We start from the raw sequence: 18,518 nt of genomic DNA, 5'->3' as shown, positions 1-18,518 counted from the left end.
TCTTTGCCAAATGCCATGAACGTGTAACTTTGCATGTATGATTTAAAGGCCGAAGAATAATTTGCATAAAACCGCAATATTGATTGAATTATTAAAAAATTATATTTCACTTTAAAAGAAATCCGACCAGACTAGTTTGACCGTATTGGTCCAAAGTTCATGTGAAAAAAGTTTTGTGTGCGTAACGCAAAAATCCCAGGAGGAGATAGATTTTTACTGTTTTTTATATAATTCAAAATTCTGGGGGATGTAAAGGTCAGAGGTCATAAGTCAGAGCGTAAAAGTTGTTCGGCATGAGGAGACGCATACGTGTATACAGGTTTCATGACTGTACGTATAACAGAGCATGAGCTCTATCTGTTCAAAGTTCGCACTTTCGAAGGCTTCCTACAGCGCCACCATTTGGCCGATTGCTGTAAAAAATAATAGCACACTTCGCCACTGTAAGCTGAACACATTGATGTTTTTATTTTCATTTTCTGTCTAAGTATGTAGGAGTAGAAAGGAACCGAAGTTTTGAGGAGAACTTGATATGACGGTTAGATATTGTCACTAGAAAAATATTGTTCCTTCGAAACAATTGTGGGCTCGCTTCAAGCCAGAAAACAATGGCTATAAAAGTACAAAATGTCAAGATCGCAGGCAGTGCTCTCTTTGACGTTACTGACGTCAACGATTGGTCCATTTTGTTCCAAAAATGTGTTGTGCAAAAGTTGACCCGCTGGTGGCGCTATAACAGGCCAATGTAAGAAGGGTGGTATCTGTTCCTTGACCTATTGGGAATGTGCTTGCAAGATTTCACGCACATTGCAGGCTGTGTTCATGATTTGAGGTGTTTTTGGCTTTGGCCACTTTATCGCTGCTTGCAGCTATATTCATTATTATAATTTTTTTGTGTGTGTGCACTTCATAGGCATATTAGATAAAGGTCCTTAGATTGTGTGTAGAATGTTTCATGCAAATTGCAAAAAAAAAATCCTAACGGGTTTAAGCGTTTCACAAACTGCTCAAAATGATATAGCGCCCCCCTTTGGCCAATTGGGGTAAGATTGGTTTTAGTGATATTTGGACTAACACTCTACATCTTTGCCAAATGCCATGAACATGTTACTTTGCATGTATGATTTAGAGGCAGAAGAATAATTTGCATAAAACTGCAATATTCATTGAATTTATTTAAAAAAGCATGTTTCAATTTTAAAGAAATCCGATCTGACAGATCTTTAGATATCGGTCCAAAGTTCACGTAAAAAAAGTTTTGTGCACATGGAGCGAAAATTCCAGAATAAAAGCGGGTTTACGCGTTTTACAAACTGCTCAATATGGCGGAAAATCGAAGGGCGGAGCTTACTTAACAACGACACAGATGTCTTCCGCTCGAGTCAAAGCACGCGTGTAACAAGTTGCATGTCTTCAAACAAAACGAGTCATGACTTATGCCCGTTTGAAGTTTGAATTTTCAAACGCTTCGTATAGCGCCCCCCTTTGGCCGATTGGAATAAAATTGGTTTCAGTGATACTTTGACTAACCCTCCACATCTTTGCCAAATGCCATGAACGTGTAACTTTGCATGTATGATTTAGAGGCCGAAGAATAATTTGCATAAAACCACAATATTGATTGAATTATTAAAAAATTATATTTCACTTTAAAAAAAATCTGGTTGATCAATCTGACCGTATTGGTCCAAAGTTCATGTGAAAAAAGTTTTGTGCACTTGACGCGAAAATCCCAGGAGGAGATAGATTTTTACTGTTTTTCATATAATTCCGAATTGTGGGAGACCTAAAGGTCAGAGGTCAAAAGTTAGAGGGTAAAAGTTGTTCGGCATGAGGAGACGCATAAGTGTATACAGGTTTCATGGCTGTATGTATAACACAGCATGAGCTATACCTGTTCAAAGATCGCACTTTCGAAGGCTTCCTACAGCGCCACCATTTGGCAGATTGCTATAAAAAATAATAGCACACTTCGCCACTGTAAACTGAACACATTGATGTTTTTATTTTCATTTTCTCACTAAGTATGTAGGAGTAGAAAGGAACCGAAGTTTTTGATACTTGCACTAGTATATAAATAAAGAAATAATGACAATATCTAAAGTGTGCTCGCCTTATAGGCGAGCCCACAACTAGAAAAATATTGTTCCTTCGAAACAATTGTGGGCTCGCTTCAAGCCAGAAAACAATGGCTATAAAAGCACAAAATGTCAAGATCGCAGGCAGTGCTCTCTTTGACGTTACTGACGTCAAAGATTGGTCCATTTTGTTCCAAATATGTGTTGTGCAAAAGTTGACCCGCTGGTGGCGCTATAACAGGCCAATGTGAGAAGGTTGGTATCTGTTCTTTGACCTATTGGGAATGTGCTTGCAAGATTTCACGCACATCCCAGGCTGTGTTCATGATTTGAGGTGTTTTTGGCTTTGGACACTTTATCGCTGCTTGCAGCTATATTTATTATTATTATTTTATAATTTTTTTGTGTGCACTTCATAGGCATGTTAGATAAAGGTCCTTAGATTGCGTGTAGAATGTTTCATGCAAATTGCAAAAAAAAATCCTAGAATAAAAACGGGTTTAATCGTTTTACAAACTGCTCAAAATTATATAGCGCCCCCCTTTGGCCATTTGGGGTAAGATTGGTTTCAGCGATATTTGAACTAACCCTCTACACTATTTTGTCATGAAAATGTGACTTTGCTTGTATGTTTTAGAGGCAGAAGAATAATTTGCATAAAAATGCAATATTGTTTGAATTATTTAAAAAAGCATGTTTCAATGTTAAAGAAATCCGATCTGACAGATCTTTAGATATCGGTCCAAAGTTCACGTAAAAAAAGTTTTGTGCACGTGACGCGAAAATTCCAGAATAAAAGCGGGTTTACGCGTTTTACAAACTGCTCAAAGTGGCGGAAAATCGAAGGGCGGAGCTTACTTAACAACGACACAGATGTCTTCCGCTTGAGTCAAAGCACGCGTGTAACAAGTTGCATGTCTTCAAACGAAACGAGTCATGACTTATGCCCGTTTGAAGTTTGAATTTTCAGACGCTTCGTATAGCGCCCCCCTTTGGCCGATTGGAATAAAATTGGTTTCAGTGATACTTTGACTAACCCTCCACATCTTTGCCAAATGCCATGAACGTGTAACTTTGCATGTATGATTTAGAGGCCGAAGAATAATTTGCATAAAACCGCAATATATATTAAATTATAAAAAAATTATATTTCACTTTAAAAGAAATCCGCCGAGATTAGTTTGACCGTATTGGTCCAAAGTTCATGTGAAAAAAGTTTTGTGCACTTGACGCGAAAATCCCAGGAGGAGATAGATTTTTACTGTTTTTCATATAATTCCGAATTGTGGGAGACCTAAAGGTCAGAGGTCAAAAGTTAGAGGGTAAAAGTTGTTCGGCATGAGGAGACGCATACGTGTATACAGGTTTCATGGCTGTACCTAAAACACAGCATGAGCTATACCTGTTCAAAGTTCGCACTTTCGAAGGCTTCCTACAGCGCCACCATTTGGCCGATTGCTATAAAAAATAATAGCACACTTTGCCACTGTAAACTGAACACATTGATGTTTTTATTTTCATTTTCTCACTAAGTATGTAGGAGTAGAAAGGAACCGAAGTTTTTTGATACTTGATATGACTGCCTGCCTGATAGATAAATAAATAAACTAGAAAAATATTGTTCCTTCGAAACAATTGTGGGCTCGCTTCAAGCCAGAAAACAATGGCTATAAAAGCACAAAATGTCAAGATCGCAGGCAGTGCTCTCTTTGACGTTACTGACGTCAAAGATTGGTCCATTTTGTTCCAAAAATGTGTTGTGCAAAAGTTGACCCGCTGGTGGCGCTATAACAGGCCAATGTGAGAAGGTTGGTATCTGTTCCTTGACCTATTGGGAATGTGCTTGCAAGATTTCACGCACATCCCAGGCTGTGTTCATGATTTGAGGTGTTTTTGGCTTTGGACACTTTATCGCTGCTTGCAGCTATATTTATTATTATTATTTTATAATTTTTTTGTGTGCACTTCATAGGCATGTTAGATAAAGGTCCTTAGATTGCGTGTAGAATGTTTCATGCAAATTGCAAAAAAAATCCTAGAATAAAAACGGGTTTAAGCGTTTTACAAACTGCTCAAAATTATATAGCGCCCCCCTTTGGCCATTTGGGGTAAGATTGGTTTCAGTGATATTTGAACTAACCCTCTACACTATTTTGTCATGAAAATGTGACTTTGCTTGTATGTTTTAGAGGCAGAAGAATAATTTGCATAAAAATGCAATATTGTTTGAATTATTTAAAAAAGCATGTTTCAATGTTAAAGAAATCCGATCTGACAGATCTTTAGATATCGGTCCAAAGTTCACGTAAAAAAAGTTTTGTGCACGTGACGCGAAAATTCCAGAATAAAAGCGGGTTTACGCGTTTTACAAACTGCTCAAAGTGGCGGAAAATCGAAGGGCGGAGCTTACTTAACAACGACACAGATGTCTTCCGCTTGAGTCAAAGCACGCGTGTAACAAGTTGCATGTCTTCAAACGAAACGAGTCATGACTTATGCCCGTTTGAAGTTTGAATTTTCAGACGCTTCGTATAGCGCCCCCCTTTGGCCGATTGGAATAAAATTGGTTTCAGTGATACCTTGACTAACCCTCTACATCTTTGCCAAATGCCATGAACGTGTAACTTTGCATGTATGATTTAGAGGCCGAAGAATAATTTGCATAAAACTGCAATATTTATTGAATTATTAAAAAATTATATTTCACTTTAAAAGAAATCCGCCGAGATTAGTTTGACCGTATTGGTCCAAAGTTCATGTGAAAAAAGTTTTGTGCGCGTATCGAAAAAAAACCAGGAGGAGATAGATTTTTACTGTTTTTCATATAATTCCGAATTGTGGGAGATCTAAAGGTCAGAGGTCAAAAGTCAGAGGCTAAAAGTTGTTCGGCATGAGGAGACGCATACGTGTATACAGGTTTCATGCCTGTACCTCAAACACAGCATGAGCTATACCTGTTCAAAGATCGCACTTTCGAAGGCTTCCTACAGCGCCACCATTTGGCCGATTGCTGTAAAAAGTAATAGCACACTTCACCACTGTAAGCTGAACACATTGATGTTTTTATTTTCATTTTCTCACTAAGTATGTAGGAGTAGAAAGGAACCGAAAATCCCGTCTACTTACTAGATAAACAAATAAATAAATAAATAATGACAATATCTAAAGTGTGCTCGCCAGGTACTGGCGAGCCCACAACTAGAAAAATATTGTTCCTTCGAAACAATTGTGGGCTCGCTTCAAGCCAGAAAACAATGGCTATAAAAGTACAAAATGTCAAGATCGCAGGCAGTGCTCTCTTTGACGTTACTGACGTCAAAGATTGGTCCATTTTGTTCCAAAAATGTGTTTTGCAAAAGTTGACCCGCTGGTGGCGCTATAACAGGCCAATGTAAGAAGGGTGGTATCTGTTCCTTGACCTATTGGGAATGTGCTTGCAAGATTTCACGCACATTGCAGCCTGTGTTCATGATTTGAGGTGTTTTTGGCTTTGGCCACTTTATCGCTGCTTGCAGCTATATTCATTATTATTATTATTTTTTGTGTGTGTGTGCACTTCATAGGCATATTAGATAAAGGTCCTTAGATTGTGTGTAGAATGTTTCATACAAATTGCTAAAAAAAATCCTAACGGGTTTAAGCGTTTCACAAACTGCTCAAAATGATATAGCGCCCCCCTTTGGCCAATTGGGATGAGATTGGTTTTAGTGATATTTGGACTAACACTCTACATCTTTGCCAAATGCCATGAACATGTTACTTTGCATGTATGATTTAGAGGCAGAAGAATAATTTGCATAAAACTGCAATATACATTGAATTTATTTAAAAAAGCATGTTTCAATTTTAAAGAAATCCGATCTGACGGATCTTTAGATATCGGTCCAAAGTTCACGTAAAAAAAGTTTTGTGCACGTGGAGCGAAAATTCCAGAATAAAAGCGGGTTTACGCGTTTTACAAACTGCTCAAAATGGCGGAAAATCAAAGGGCGGAGCTTACTTAACAACGACACAGATGTCTTCCGCTTGAGTCAAAGCACGCGTGTAACAAGTTGCATGTCTTCAAACGAAACGAGTCATGACTTATGCCCGTTTGAAGTTTGAATTTTCAAACGCTTCGTATAGCGCCCCCCTTTGGCCGATTGGAATAAAATTGGTTTCATTGATACTTTGACTAACCCTCCACATCTTTGCCAAATGCCATGAACGTGTAACTTTGCATGTATGATTTAGAGGCCGAAGAATAATTTGCATAAAACCGCAATATTGATTGAATTATTAAAAAATTATATTTCACTTTAAAAGAAATCCGCCGAGACTAGTTTGACCGTATTGGTCCAAAGTTCATGTGAAAAAACGTTTTGTGCGCGTAACGCAAAAATCCCAGGAGGAGATAGATTTTTACTGATTTTTATATAATTCAAAATTCTGGGGGATCTAAAGGTCAGAGGTCAAAAGTCAGAGCGTAAAAGTTGTTCGGCATGAGGAGAGGCATACGTGTATACAGGTTTCATGACTGTACGTATAACAGAGCATGAGCTCTATCTGTTCAAAGTTCGCACTTTCGAAGGCTTCCTACAGCGCCACCATTTGGCCGATTGCTGTAAAAAATAATAGCACACTTCGCCACTGTAAGCTGAACACATTGATGTTTTTATTTTCATTTTCTGTCAAAGTATGTAGGAGTAGAAAGGAACCGAAGTTTTGAGGAGAACTTGATATGACGGTTAGATATTGTCACTAGAAAAATATTGTTCCTTCGAAACAATTGTGGGCTCGCTTCAAGCCAGAAAACAATGGCTATAAAAGTACAAAATGTCAAGATCGCAGGCAGTGCTCTCTTTGACGTTACTGACGTCAAAGATTGGTCCATTTTGTTCCAAAAATGTGTTGTGCAAAAGTTGACCCGCTGGTGGCGCTATAACAGGCCAATGTAAGAAGGGTGGTATCTGTTCCTTGACCTATTGGGAATGTGCTTGCAAGATTTCACGCACATTGCAGGCTGTGTTCATGATTTGAGGTGTTTTTGGCTTTGGCCACTTTATCGCTGCTTGCAGCTATATTCATTATTATTATTTTTTTTGTGTGTGTGTGCACTTCATAGGCATATTAGATAAAGGTCCTTAGATTGTGTGTAGAATGTTAAATGCAAATTGCAAAAAAAAATCCTAACGGGTTTAAGTGTTTCACAAACTGCTCAAAATGATATAGCGCCCCCCTTTGGCCAATTGGGGTAAGATTGGTTTTAGTGATATTTGGACTAACACTCTACATCTTTGCCAAATGCCATGAACATGTTACTTTGCATGTATGATTTAGAGACAGAAGAATAATTTGCATAAAACTGCAATATTCATTGAATTTATTTTAAAAAGCATGTTTCAATTTTAAAGAAATCCGATCTGACAGATCTTTAGATATCGGTCCAAAGTTCACGTAAAAAAAGTTTTGTGCACGTGGAGCGAAATTTCCAGAATAAAAGCGGGTTTACGCGTTTTACAAACTGCTCAAAATGGCGGAAAATCAAAGGGCGGAGCTTACTTAACAACGACACAGATGTCTTCCGCTTGAGTCAAAGCACGCGTGTAACAAGTTGCATGTCTTCAAACGAAACGAGTCATGACTTATGCCCGTTTGAAGTTTGAATTTTCAAACGCTTCGTATAGCGCCCCCCTTTGGCCGATTGGAATAAAATTGGTTTCAGTGATACTTTGACTAACCCTCCACATCTTTGCCAAATGCCATGAACGTGTAACTTTGCATGTATGATTTAGAGGCAGAAGAATAATTTGCATAAAACCGCAATATTGATAGAATTATTAAAAAATTATATTTCACTTTAAAAGAAATCCGCCGAGATTAGTTTGACCGTATTGGTCCAAAGTTCATGTGAAAAAAGTTTTGTGCGCGTATCGAAAAAAACCCAGGAGGAGATAGATTTTTACTGTTTTTCATATAATTCCGAATTGTGGGAGACCTAAAGGTCAGAGGTCAAAAGTTAGAGGGTAAAAGTTGTTCGGCATGAGGAGACGCATAAGTGTATACAGGTTTCATGGCTGTATGTATAACACAGCATGAGCTATACCTGTTCAAAGATCGCACTTTCGAAGGCTTCCTACAGCGCCACCATTTGGCCGATTGCTATAAAAAATAATAGCACACTTCGCCACTGTAAACTGAACACATTGATGTTTTTATTTTCATTTTCTCACTAAGTATGTAGGAGTAGAAAGGAACCGAAGATCCCGTCTACTGATTGCCTGCCTGATAGATAAATAATGACAATATCTAAAGTGTGCTCGCCTTATAGGCGAGCCCACAACTAGAAAAATATTGTTCCTTCGAAACAATTGTGGGCTCGCTTCAAGCCGGAAAACAATGGCTATAAAAGCACAAAATGTCAAGATCGCAGGCAGTGCTCTCTTTGACGTTACTGACGTCAAAGATTGGTCCATTTTGTTCCAAAAATGTGTTATGCAAAAGTTGACCCGCTGGTGGCGCTATAACAGGCCAATGTGAGAAGGTTGGTATCTGTTCCTTGACCTATTGGGAATGTGCTTGCAAGATTTCACGCACATCCCAGGCTGTGTTCATGATTTGAGGTGTTTTTGGCTTTGGACACTTTATCGCTGCTTGCAGCTATATTTATTATTATTATTTTATAATTTTTTTGTGTGCACTTCATAGGCATGTTAGATAAAGGTCCTTAGATTGCGTGTAGAATGTTTCATGCAAATTGCAAAAAATATCCTAGAATAAAAACGGGTTTAAGCGTTTTACAAACTGCTCAAAATTATATAGCGCCCCCCTTTGGCCATTTGGGGTAAGATTGGTTTCAGTGATATTTGAACTAACCCTCTACACTATTTTGTCATGAAAATGTGACTTTGCATGTATGTTTTAGAGGCAGAAGAATAATTTGCATAAAAATGCAATATTGTTTGAATTATTTAAAAAAGCATGTTTCAATGTTAAAGAAATCCGATCTGACAGATCTTTAGATATCGGTCCAAAGTTCACGTAAAAAAAGTTTTGTGCACGTGACACGAAAATTCCAGAATAAAAGCGGGTTTACGCGTTTTACAAACTGCTCAAAATGGCGGAAAATCGAAGGGCGGAGCTTACTTAACAATGACACAGATGTCTTCCGCTTGAGTCAAAGCACGCGTGTAACAAGTTGCATGTCTTCAAACGAAACGAGTCATGACTTATACCCGTTTGAAGTTTGAATTTTCAGACGCTTCGTATAGCACCCCCCTTTGGCCGATTGGAATAAAATTGGTTTCAGTGATACTTTGACTAACCCTCCACATCTTTGCCAAATGCCATGAACGTGTAACTTTGCATGTATGATTTAGAGGCCGAAGAATAATTTGCATAAAACCGCAATATTGATTGAATTATTAAAAAATTATATTTCACTTTAAAAAAAATCTGGTGGATCAATCTGACCGTATTGGTCCAAAGTTCAAGTGAAAAAAGTTTTGTGCACTTGACGCGAAAATCCCAGGAGGAGATAGATTTTTACTGTTTTTCATATAATTCCGAATTGTGGGAGACCTAAAGGTCAGAGGTCAAAAGTTAGAGGGTAAAAGTTGTTCGGCATGAGGAGACGCATAAGTGTATACAGGTTTCATGGCTGTATGTATAACACAGCATGAGCTATACCTGTTCAAAGATCGCACTTTCGAAGGCTTCCTACAGCGCCACCATTTGGCCGATTGCTATAAAAAATAATAGCACACTTCGCCACTGTAAACTGAACACATTGATGTTTTTATTTTCATTTTCTCACTAAGTATGTAGGAGTAGAAAGGAACCAAAGTTTTGAGGAGAACTTGGTATAGTATATAAATAATGACAACATCTAAAGTGTGCTCGCCTTACAGGCGAGCCCACAATAATGACAATATCTAAAGTGTGCTCGCCCTATAGGCGAGCCCACAATAATACATTATTCTGAGAAAAGGAATGAATTATTCATGGAGCACAATGTTAATCTTTCAAGCTGTATTTACAGAATGTTACACTGACTGAACACAGTCTTACAGCATGACAGAGCAGTTTTGTACAGTTTTACAGAGGTGTTAAAGAGTGATGGAAATGTTACTTACCCGGGGTCTCAACAGTGGTGTTGTAGTTGATGTGTGGTAGGTGAACTCTGCAGGTCACGTTCCTTCCTCGCCTCACTGCCACGGTCCTCTGGACAAAGTAACAGTGTGGAGAATGTGTTGAGTTGTGTTTGACTGTCATTGGGGATTGATCATTGATGTGGTTTCCCTCACTGTCCAGCCAAGACACCTCAGGTTCTGGAAACCAGCACCCAGAATCACAAGATACGTTGTTTGGTCCAATTAAAGAGATCTTTGGCTGAGACACAGCCCCTGCAACAACAAATAAACATAATCAATCAATCAATCAATCAATCAATCAATCAATCAATCAATCAATCAATCATCCCCTTCTCTATCTACTATATCTGTATTGTACACCTATCTGAGATGTGCACAGGCCAGGGGTTCCTGTCCGTCAAACGTCTCATACTTGTTCAGAATTATGTTTCCCATCTCCTCCCTGTAGTATGAACTGAGTGTGACAAAAAAAAGCTGCACCTCCATACCCCACACCCCAACAACCCCAACATACATACCCCCATGTAAAGTATACGGAGGCAGTGACCACCTAAACCATACCCTAACCCTAACCTCAATAGGAATGGCAGTGGGTAGGAATGGCAGGTTTAGGAATGGATAACTGCCCCATGCTCTACTGCTTTCTCTCCAGGTTTTTAACCAAGCAGTAACAATTTCATGTTAGTTGCCAATTTCAGCCATTCAGGAGAGACTACCCATTCATAAGCTAGTGTTCTAGTTCCAATGTGGTCTTCACTTTTAAATTCTAAATTAAGTTTACTTTCATTTCATGTACCATGATTGTACTGTGCGATCAATTAATCCTGCATTATCCCGACATTATTTTGATCATGAAAAAGACTTCAATTAGAAAGGAAACTTGTGTTTTGCCACATCGTTGCCATGATTGGTGCAAACTGCGGTAGGCTGCTGCTCTCCTTCACTTCACTTCATATACTCCCAAGCTTGTCTGAAAATAATATCCAATGGAGTGATGTTTTACAATTCTTTGCCGTATAAACGAGTTTTGGTCAGTGAGACAAGTGTGCATGGCAGCAGAAAGACTTGTGTCATCTTGTCTTGTGTCTTTTTTGACAGTAGCAGGCAGTCACGTAACCCGAAACTGACTAAACAGCTGATTGGATACTTTGACGTAGGACAGGGCTGTGCTTCAAAAATAGCATATCTACAAGCTTACAAACCGTTGATGGCGCGATGCGTTGTGAACTTGTAGATCTTATGGCAGTCCCCACTCCAGAGGGGAGCGGAGCGGAGATGTGGCGCAGCGGAGTTGTTCTCATATATTATTTAATTTTCTAGTGCGATCACCGATTTTTGGCCGATGGTGGCCGATATGACCCAACCTATGGCATATGACCCAACCTTTACAGAAATCATTTGACCGTGCCCCCAACGCACATGCCACGTGACATGGTTTGGCTGACGAGACCATCTAGATTTCATAAAACCGAATCAAACCGTAAAACCGGGAAACAGTACAACCCGACACGAATCCTCCGGTGCAAAATAGAGTCTGACAACGCGAGGCTAGAGAGGCCATGGCGTGTTTAGAAAATTAGCAGACATATATTAATCTAATAATAAGGGTAATAATAATAATAATAATAATAATAACTTGAATTTAAATCGTGCCTTTCATGAACCCCAAGGACACTTTACATAAAGATATACTGTATCTATCTTAACAAACAAAACAACTAATTGCCACAAGCCTGAGAGAATGTAGGTCTTTTCAAGGCAGCCTTAATAGAGTCCAGTATTGTAGCATGACGAATCTCCATTGGTAGAGAGTTTCACATAATGATGTCACTGCTACATGCCAGGTTGGCGGTTAGGGTAAAAGACAGCTATGTTTAATCCATGTTTTGACCACTAAATCTTACCAACTAGGAGCTGGATCAATCCGACGCTTCCTCTCAGCTTTGGAACCCAACACTTGAACTTCCCTTCATCTGAGAGTTGCACCCTGGACAGCTTCAGTGAGATGTTACCATGAGAAACCTCTTCGTGGAACAGGGCAGTCCTCAGCTTGTACAATGGGTTGCTCTGGTCAAACACTAAACGTCCATTTTGGAGAACGAGCACATACGGTGGCTTCAGGTCAGCTCTCGTCCACTCCACACTCTCCAAGTTGTTAGATGTAACGAGACATGGAAGGACCACAACATCGCCCACTTTGGCCAGCACGGTCTGAGAGATCAGCTGTTCTTCGCCTAAAATTCAAACAAAATTACTTAAGTGTAGAGACAAGACAATCTTAAATGTTTAAATGTATTTATTTTATTATACAGTTCATTGCAGCCTAATTTATAGTATGACAGCGTTGGTTGCCTCAAAGAACAGACCTACTAGCTATATTGCAGACCTTTGTTAGCTTGTAGATCTGTACTTTTTGGCAAGGGACACCCTCATGTGATGGAGTTTAAGCTGCTTTTGAATGTATTGATATCATTAGCTCTATTCTGTGAGTGCTGTTTATTGTCATTGTCTACTGACGGTATCTACTGAATTCGATATTGCACTGTTTACTGTGTAGGCCTACTGCTGGTATGAACATGCTGCACACTGTTTACACATTTTCTAAAGTTTCAGTTTTCTATCTAATTGATAACCACATTTAGGCCAATAATCTAGGGCAGTGGGACTCAAACTTTTTTGTCTGCAGTACCCCCTTCTACTGATTTCTGAAGGCGAGTACCCCCTACCCTGACTACAGCATTTTGCTTTTAACAATTGACATGAAAAGTCCAGTTCCCATGCCAATTATGTTCAAAATAGAGCAGCATAATGGCAAGAAATGGGTGTGCGAAACATATATCAGCAGGCACAGCTGTGACATTACGTAAAGCCCAAAACCGCTGCACAGTTTGGGAGCAATTTGCAGACTCCTCATCAGCTCTGATTATCACGCTCCAACTGACATCCAAACACCGGCTTAAACATTGCTTTCTGTTCAATAACAGTTTTACTGATCAAGGTATTAATGTAATTTGGTTTAACAATTTACAAATGAGAATGGTTCACACAAAACCTGTCAATGTTTTATGATTGACCATAAGGGGCCCGGGGGGGGGGGGGGGGGGGGGGTCTAAATTGACCCTTAAAAGTTACTCTGACAGTATACAAATGGAACCAAATGAACCCAACAATACTAACTTTGGCCAATAGGTGGCAGTGCAATACCCCGGTTCAGCCCTGGTTATAATTCTTCCTCATCCTAAAGGTCAGTTAACAGTTTTGATTTAAAAAATACTGTACATTTCGCCCAATTGAAAATAGCCTACTGCATATTGAGTACTTTCTACTTTTGGTACTTTATAAAGCCACAAGTAGCTACATTTTGATTCACAATACTTTTGTACTTTTTGTACTTAACAGAGTATTTCTACATTGCATAATTGATAGGCTATACTTTGATAAAACAAGTAGGCTACTTAAGTAAACATTGAAGTAGGCCTACTTTTTCCACCACTTGTCTAAATAAATTACATTTTTTCAGGAACAGTTGCAGTTGCAAATGCCATGTCGTTTACATATATTAGGAACAACATGCAGAGGCCCCAGTATGCTACCTTGCATAACAGGTTTCTTGTGGTGAATGTGTGAGCGTCCTCAAGCCCCCTCTATTGATATGGATATAGCCTACTTTAACACCTAGGTTTCCAGCTGTGACTGCATGCGCATATGTGTCGATGTGTGTGTGTCCTCATACATGGCTCAATTACTGTGGTATTGAGTTTTTGAGAATTCGTTCAAGGCAAATTGTTTCTCTAGCCAGCAGCGCTGTATTTTCTAAATTAATCAAAAGAAAGTAGAAAATAAAATCTTAAGTAACAATGCAAATGTAATTAAGACTAGAAAACTATTGGTTTTCCGCGTGCACGAGCGTGAAAAATCCCAAAGCACCACTGAACGTTACCTGTCACAGATGTGTTGTAACAGCTGGCCCAGATCAGCAGGAAAATGTTTAAATAAATACTGACAGTGACTTGGTAAGGAAAATGTGAGACCGAGTGAAACGCCATAGCCTATTCCCTGCTCCTTGGTGGGTCGCACCCATATGCGGAGTGTGTGGTTTTGAGACGTGTTTACTGCCTGGGAATGGGATAATTTCGTTTTCAAAATAGCGGGAGGAGATTCAACCCGGCGTTGAGCAAATAGCCAATTTTCCACGTACGTCTACACAAACGTTCACATTTCAATTATAAAGTGCTTACTGAAGGCTCACAGATGTCAACATATGGTACGCTTAAGTAGAATTACCCGTACCTCCCGTATTGTTTAATAAAAAGCATTTAATCCAATGTTTGTCAGAGAGAGTGCAATACACATTCCAACCAATAGGGTCACGTAGTTGAAAAATGGCCGCTGATCGAATTAAAATGCTTGTTATTAAAGAATACGGGGGAAACGGGTAATTCTGCTAAAGCGTACCATATTGTGACATCCGTGCAACTTCAGTAAGCTCTTTCTTTGAAATCTAAACGTTTGTGTAGACGAACGTACGTGGCACATTGGCTAAACTGCTCCACTCCAGTTGAAGGTCGATCCATGACGGTCGTTTCAGGGCAAGTTTTCAAAGTGCTACTTATTAAACGTTATAATTACCTATTACATTGTGTGACCGTAGAGGTCACTGTTTCGCTGCTGTTTCATTGCGCTCGGCTCACTAGAATGCATTTCTGAGTGATTTAACAAACTTTAAGAGAATAAACAATGTAGCCTACCCCCGTAAGGTCATTGGTTAAATTAAATCTTAGTTTAAACCATGTGTAGGCCTACCTGCTAACCTGGTAGTCCAGCTACCCTGCTAACCTGGATTTTGCAGGAGTCTCCTTGTTTTGGACTATTTCTCCTGCCTAACTGGCCCCCACACACCCGCACACACCCCACTAATATGCAGTAACGGCCATTATGCAGTCACGGCCATAGTTGCTTGGCTATTTGATATGCAAATCGAAAATTTAGTATTTGATTGTTGTTGAAAGGTGTGATACTGTGAGATCTAGATCTGGCTCTCCATCATGCCACTTTGATTCTGACACACACACACACACACACACACACACACACACACACACACACACACACACACACACACACACACACACACACACAAAGGCCCTATCATACAGTCTGGGGTTTTTACCTTTAGACATCTCCCCATCACCCTGTTCACTGATTGGTCGATCTTGCATGACCAACCAGTGTGCCCACTGATTTCAGAGGCACAGAGGCACTTCACTGTGAGTCCGTGATGGCACCTACTTGTTATCACATTTTTAGATGATAGCTTATCACCTAAAAGTTGAGGTGATCACCCTTCACCTGGGAGAGTGGGAATATTACTCTTCTCCTGTCGCTTTATGTATAGTAAATCGTGGTTATTATTAAATTCATATTTTATTGCTTCAGACATCAAATCAATTTCTGTTGGCCTACTTTTAGCTTTTTAATGGATCCTATTGTCAGGCCCGGATTTATATGATATGATGCCCCTGGGCAAGGGGAAATAAAGAGGCCCTCGTGCGCGCGCAAAAATTCCACCTCCGGTCCACCTGACCACACCGTGAACTCACCTCCGGACTGGCCCGTGCATAATCCTACTGTGTATCCTCATTGGCTCATTGGAAGGGTCTAAAGTGGAGACAGAAGTGGGGTGTGTGTGTGCATTAGAGGTCTTCGGACCTGCCCGAGATCCGAAATTACCCGGGGTCCGACCCGCCCGAGCCGGGTAACGGGGAACGAGGATTAAAGAAAACATGGATTTATTTGTATTTACAAACTGTCCGCATTGATTGACTTACTGGTCTGGGAAAAGATCATGTTGTGACGAGACGCAGCGCCGCTGACAGCAGCAGCAGCAGCTGCAACCAAGGCGACATTTAGGTAAGAAAGAAGTCTCATACAACTCTTAATAATAACGTTGACATTCCGTAATTTCGGGGCCACAGGTTCGGGTCTCGGACCTCTCGTTCTGCGTGGGTATCGGATCTAATTTGTCTATTAACAGTACGGGGCCGTCAGACCGGGTCCGTCACGTTTCGGGGCGAGACGGGTAACGGTTCTGAAATTCCAAATTATAGACGGGGCCAAATGGGTCCGGCTCCATTTTCCCTGGGTCCTTTTGGGTTCGGGTAGTTAAAATTGGACCCGTGAAGACCTCTAGTGTGCATGTGTGTAGCCTATGTGTGTGTATCACTTTATTTGGATTGCAATACTTAATTTATCATTTATTTTAAAATAAATTTGACCAAATTTCGACAAAACGCATATGATGGTGATTGAAAGGCAATTTTTAACTAGCGATAGGAACCATAAAGTATTCATGAAAATGTTAATTAAGGGGAAAATGAATGGGATCCAATGGAGAACAATTCTTTTTGCGATCGGCCGGTGGGGAAAACAACGCAACTAGCAGCCAATCATAGGAAGTTTTACTTCCGTATTGGAGTCATTTTAAATCGGCAGAACTATGTCCCTGGCTCCCACTAGTATATGGAAATGAGTAATGGAGTTTGGGGCATGGTCACTAAGACTGGAATTGATCAATCACAACCACTTAGACATATGCCCAGTGGCGTATCCAGGAATGAGAGTCAGGGTAGGTGAAATGCCAGCGAAGTTGCGCCAGCGAAGCTGCGCTTGATTGGCACCGGCTGACCACCACAAATGAGCTTGTCATCCTGGGCATCACAATAGACCAGGGGTTCCTAACTTTTTTTGGCTCAGGGTACCCCTATACATATATTTTTCATCCAAGGCACCCCTACATTATTCATAATTTTCACTCCCAGCACCTTATATTCATGCCATATTTTAATATTACTTTTAGAGTATGATCTAGCTATTTTTTTAAATAAAACTTGTTACATTTTTTGTTGTTACTTATTATAAGATGATGACAACATCTGATTGAATTTGTGTTTTACTGAGTAAATCAGATTTGCATTGTGCATTGAAATTAATTAAACTCGTGAAAGGGGAAACATAAGCGCATTTTTGCCTTTCTCCACACTGCTGTCCTGGTGTGGAGAAGCCTACCAGAGCATGTGGTTGATTCCATCACAGACAATGGCCTTCAAGCCTTTAAATGCAGAGTTCATAGACAGACGTCTCCTGACCACCCCTCACACTCACTGTTGAGCTGCAGTGAACCGTATGATTGGCCAATGGATAGTGGATTCATTATCTTACTTGCCTATTGTTCACAATTCATACAAACATAAATAAAAAGATCACAATGTGTTGCAACGTGTCATAGCGTTAGCCTGCATGTTGTGAGCTTATAGATTGTCCATTTTCGGTTATTTGGTGTACAGAGGAGAGGGCCAAATAGAGCCCTTGGGAATACGGTCAACTAAGTATAAGGTTTAAGTTGTTTAGTCTAACAACATACTGTAAGATGTGGGATTACAGCTTTATTTTGGGGGGTTCTGGGGTGATTCAAGTCTCTTGAATGAACATGCTGCATGTTTAATGTAACACTGTAAAATATTGGATTTCATAAAATGAGGTTGTGATGTCTATTTACAGTTACACAGCTCTCTTGTGGCCAAATTATATTAATGTACAATCTATAGCTGGCTAGCTGTCTGTATGTTAAAGACATTTGAATTTTGTTCAATCTGTATGGTAGAGTACATTAATACTATAATGAGAAGAGGAAGGTGCAGCCAGTGGTCACTGGCGGGCCATAATCTATGGGCATAATGCACTTGCACTTACGCCCTTTGCGCTCCAAGAAGGTTCAATGCAGTTATGCCTTTTGCGCTCCAAGCTCAATTGAAGGTTTTTACTTATACATGAAGCACATGGAGACCATTTCAATTATATAAAAAAAAAATGTTATGGCCATTTGAAGTGTTAGACACTAGTGTAGTTGCTGTATGTTACTATTCACATGGCAGACCCCTGAACAGTGTAAGTTACCGTTAAGTGTGGTTTGTAACAACAGTGTGCCTGTGGCCCCTGATGTGATCATGTTGTCTTGGCAATAACTTGAAAAGTGCATCGGTGCACCTCCTGTGGATAAATCTGAACAGACTGTTTGGACTTGTCGATATCATTAACTGCCGAGGGTCAAATGGCCATGAAAGCATGAATACACTCTCTCACACACACACGCATGCGCACACGCGCGCGCGCACACACACATACACACATTCAGCCAGGTTGTGCACATGACATACACACATTTATAATACTAGATTTCCAGTGATGTACTGTACATTGACCACCGCCGGTCCACTCACACTCAATTTGAATAGTGAATATTAATGCTATA

The 18,518-nt window shown here is 39.9% G+C and overlaps 1 protein-coding gene across 1 annotated transcript in view; it reads right to left on the bottom strand.

Moving 5' to 3' along the window:
* The window catches only part of LOC308301835 (butyrophilin subfamily 1 member A1-like), a 146,256-nt gene that overhangs the window by 62,075 nt on the left and 65,663 nt on the right, over positions 1 to 18,518 (bottom strand). The window contains exons 2-3 of the mRNA XM_080745962.1: positions 12,115 to 12,444; positions 10,193 to 10,462 (exon numbers count right to left, since the gene is read on the bottom strand). Of these exons, the coding sequence (XP_080602088.1) occupies positions 10,193 to 10,462; positions 12,115 to 12,444 (600 nt within the window). The remainder of the gene's footprint in view (positions 1 to 10,192; positions 10,463 to 12,114; positions 12,445 to 18,518) is intronic.

This window comes from Nannobrachium achirus (genome assembly GCF_963921795.1).
Source record: "Nannobrachium achirus genome assembly, chromosome: 17".
In the NCBI taxonomy this organism is placed as follows: Eukaryota; Metazoa; Chordata; class Actinopteri; order Myctophiformes; family Myctophidae; genus Nannobrachium; species Nannobrachium achirus.
Note: the sequence above shows the minus strand (reverse complement) of the source record. Positions and strands in the feature narration are given on the sequence as shown.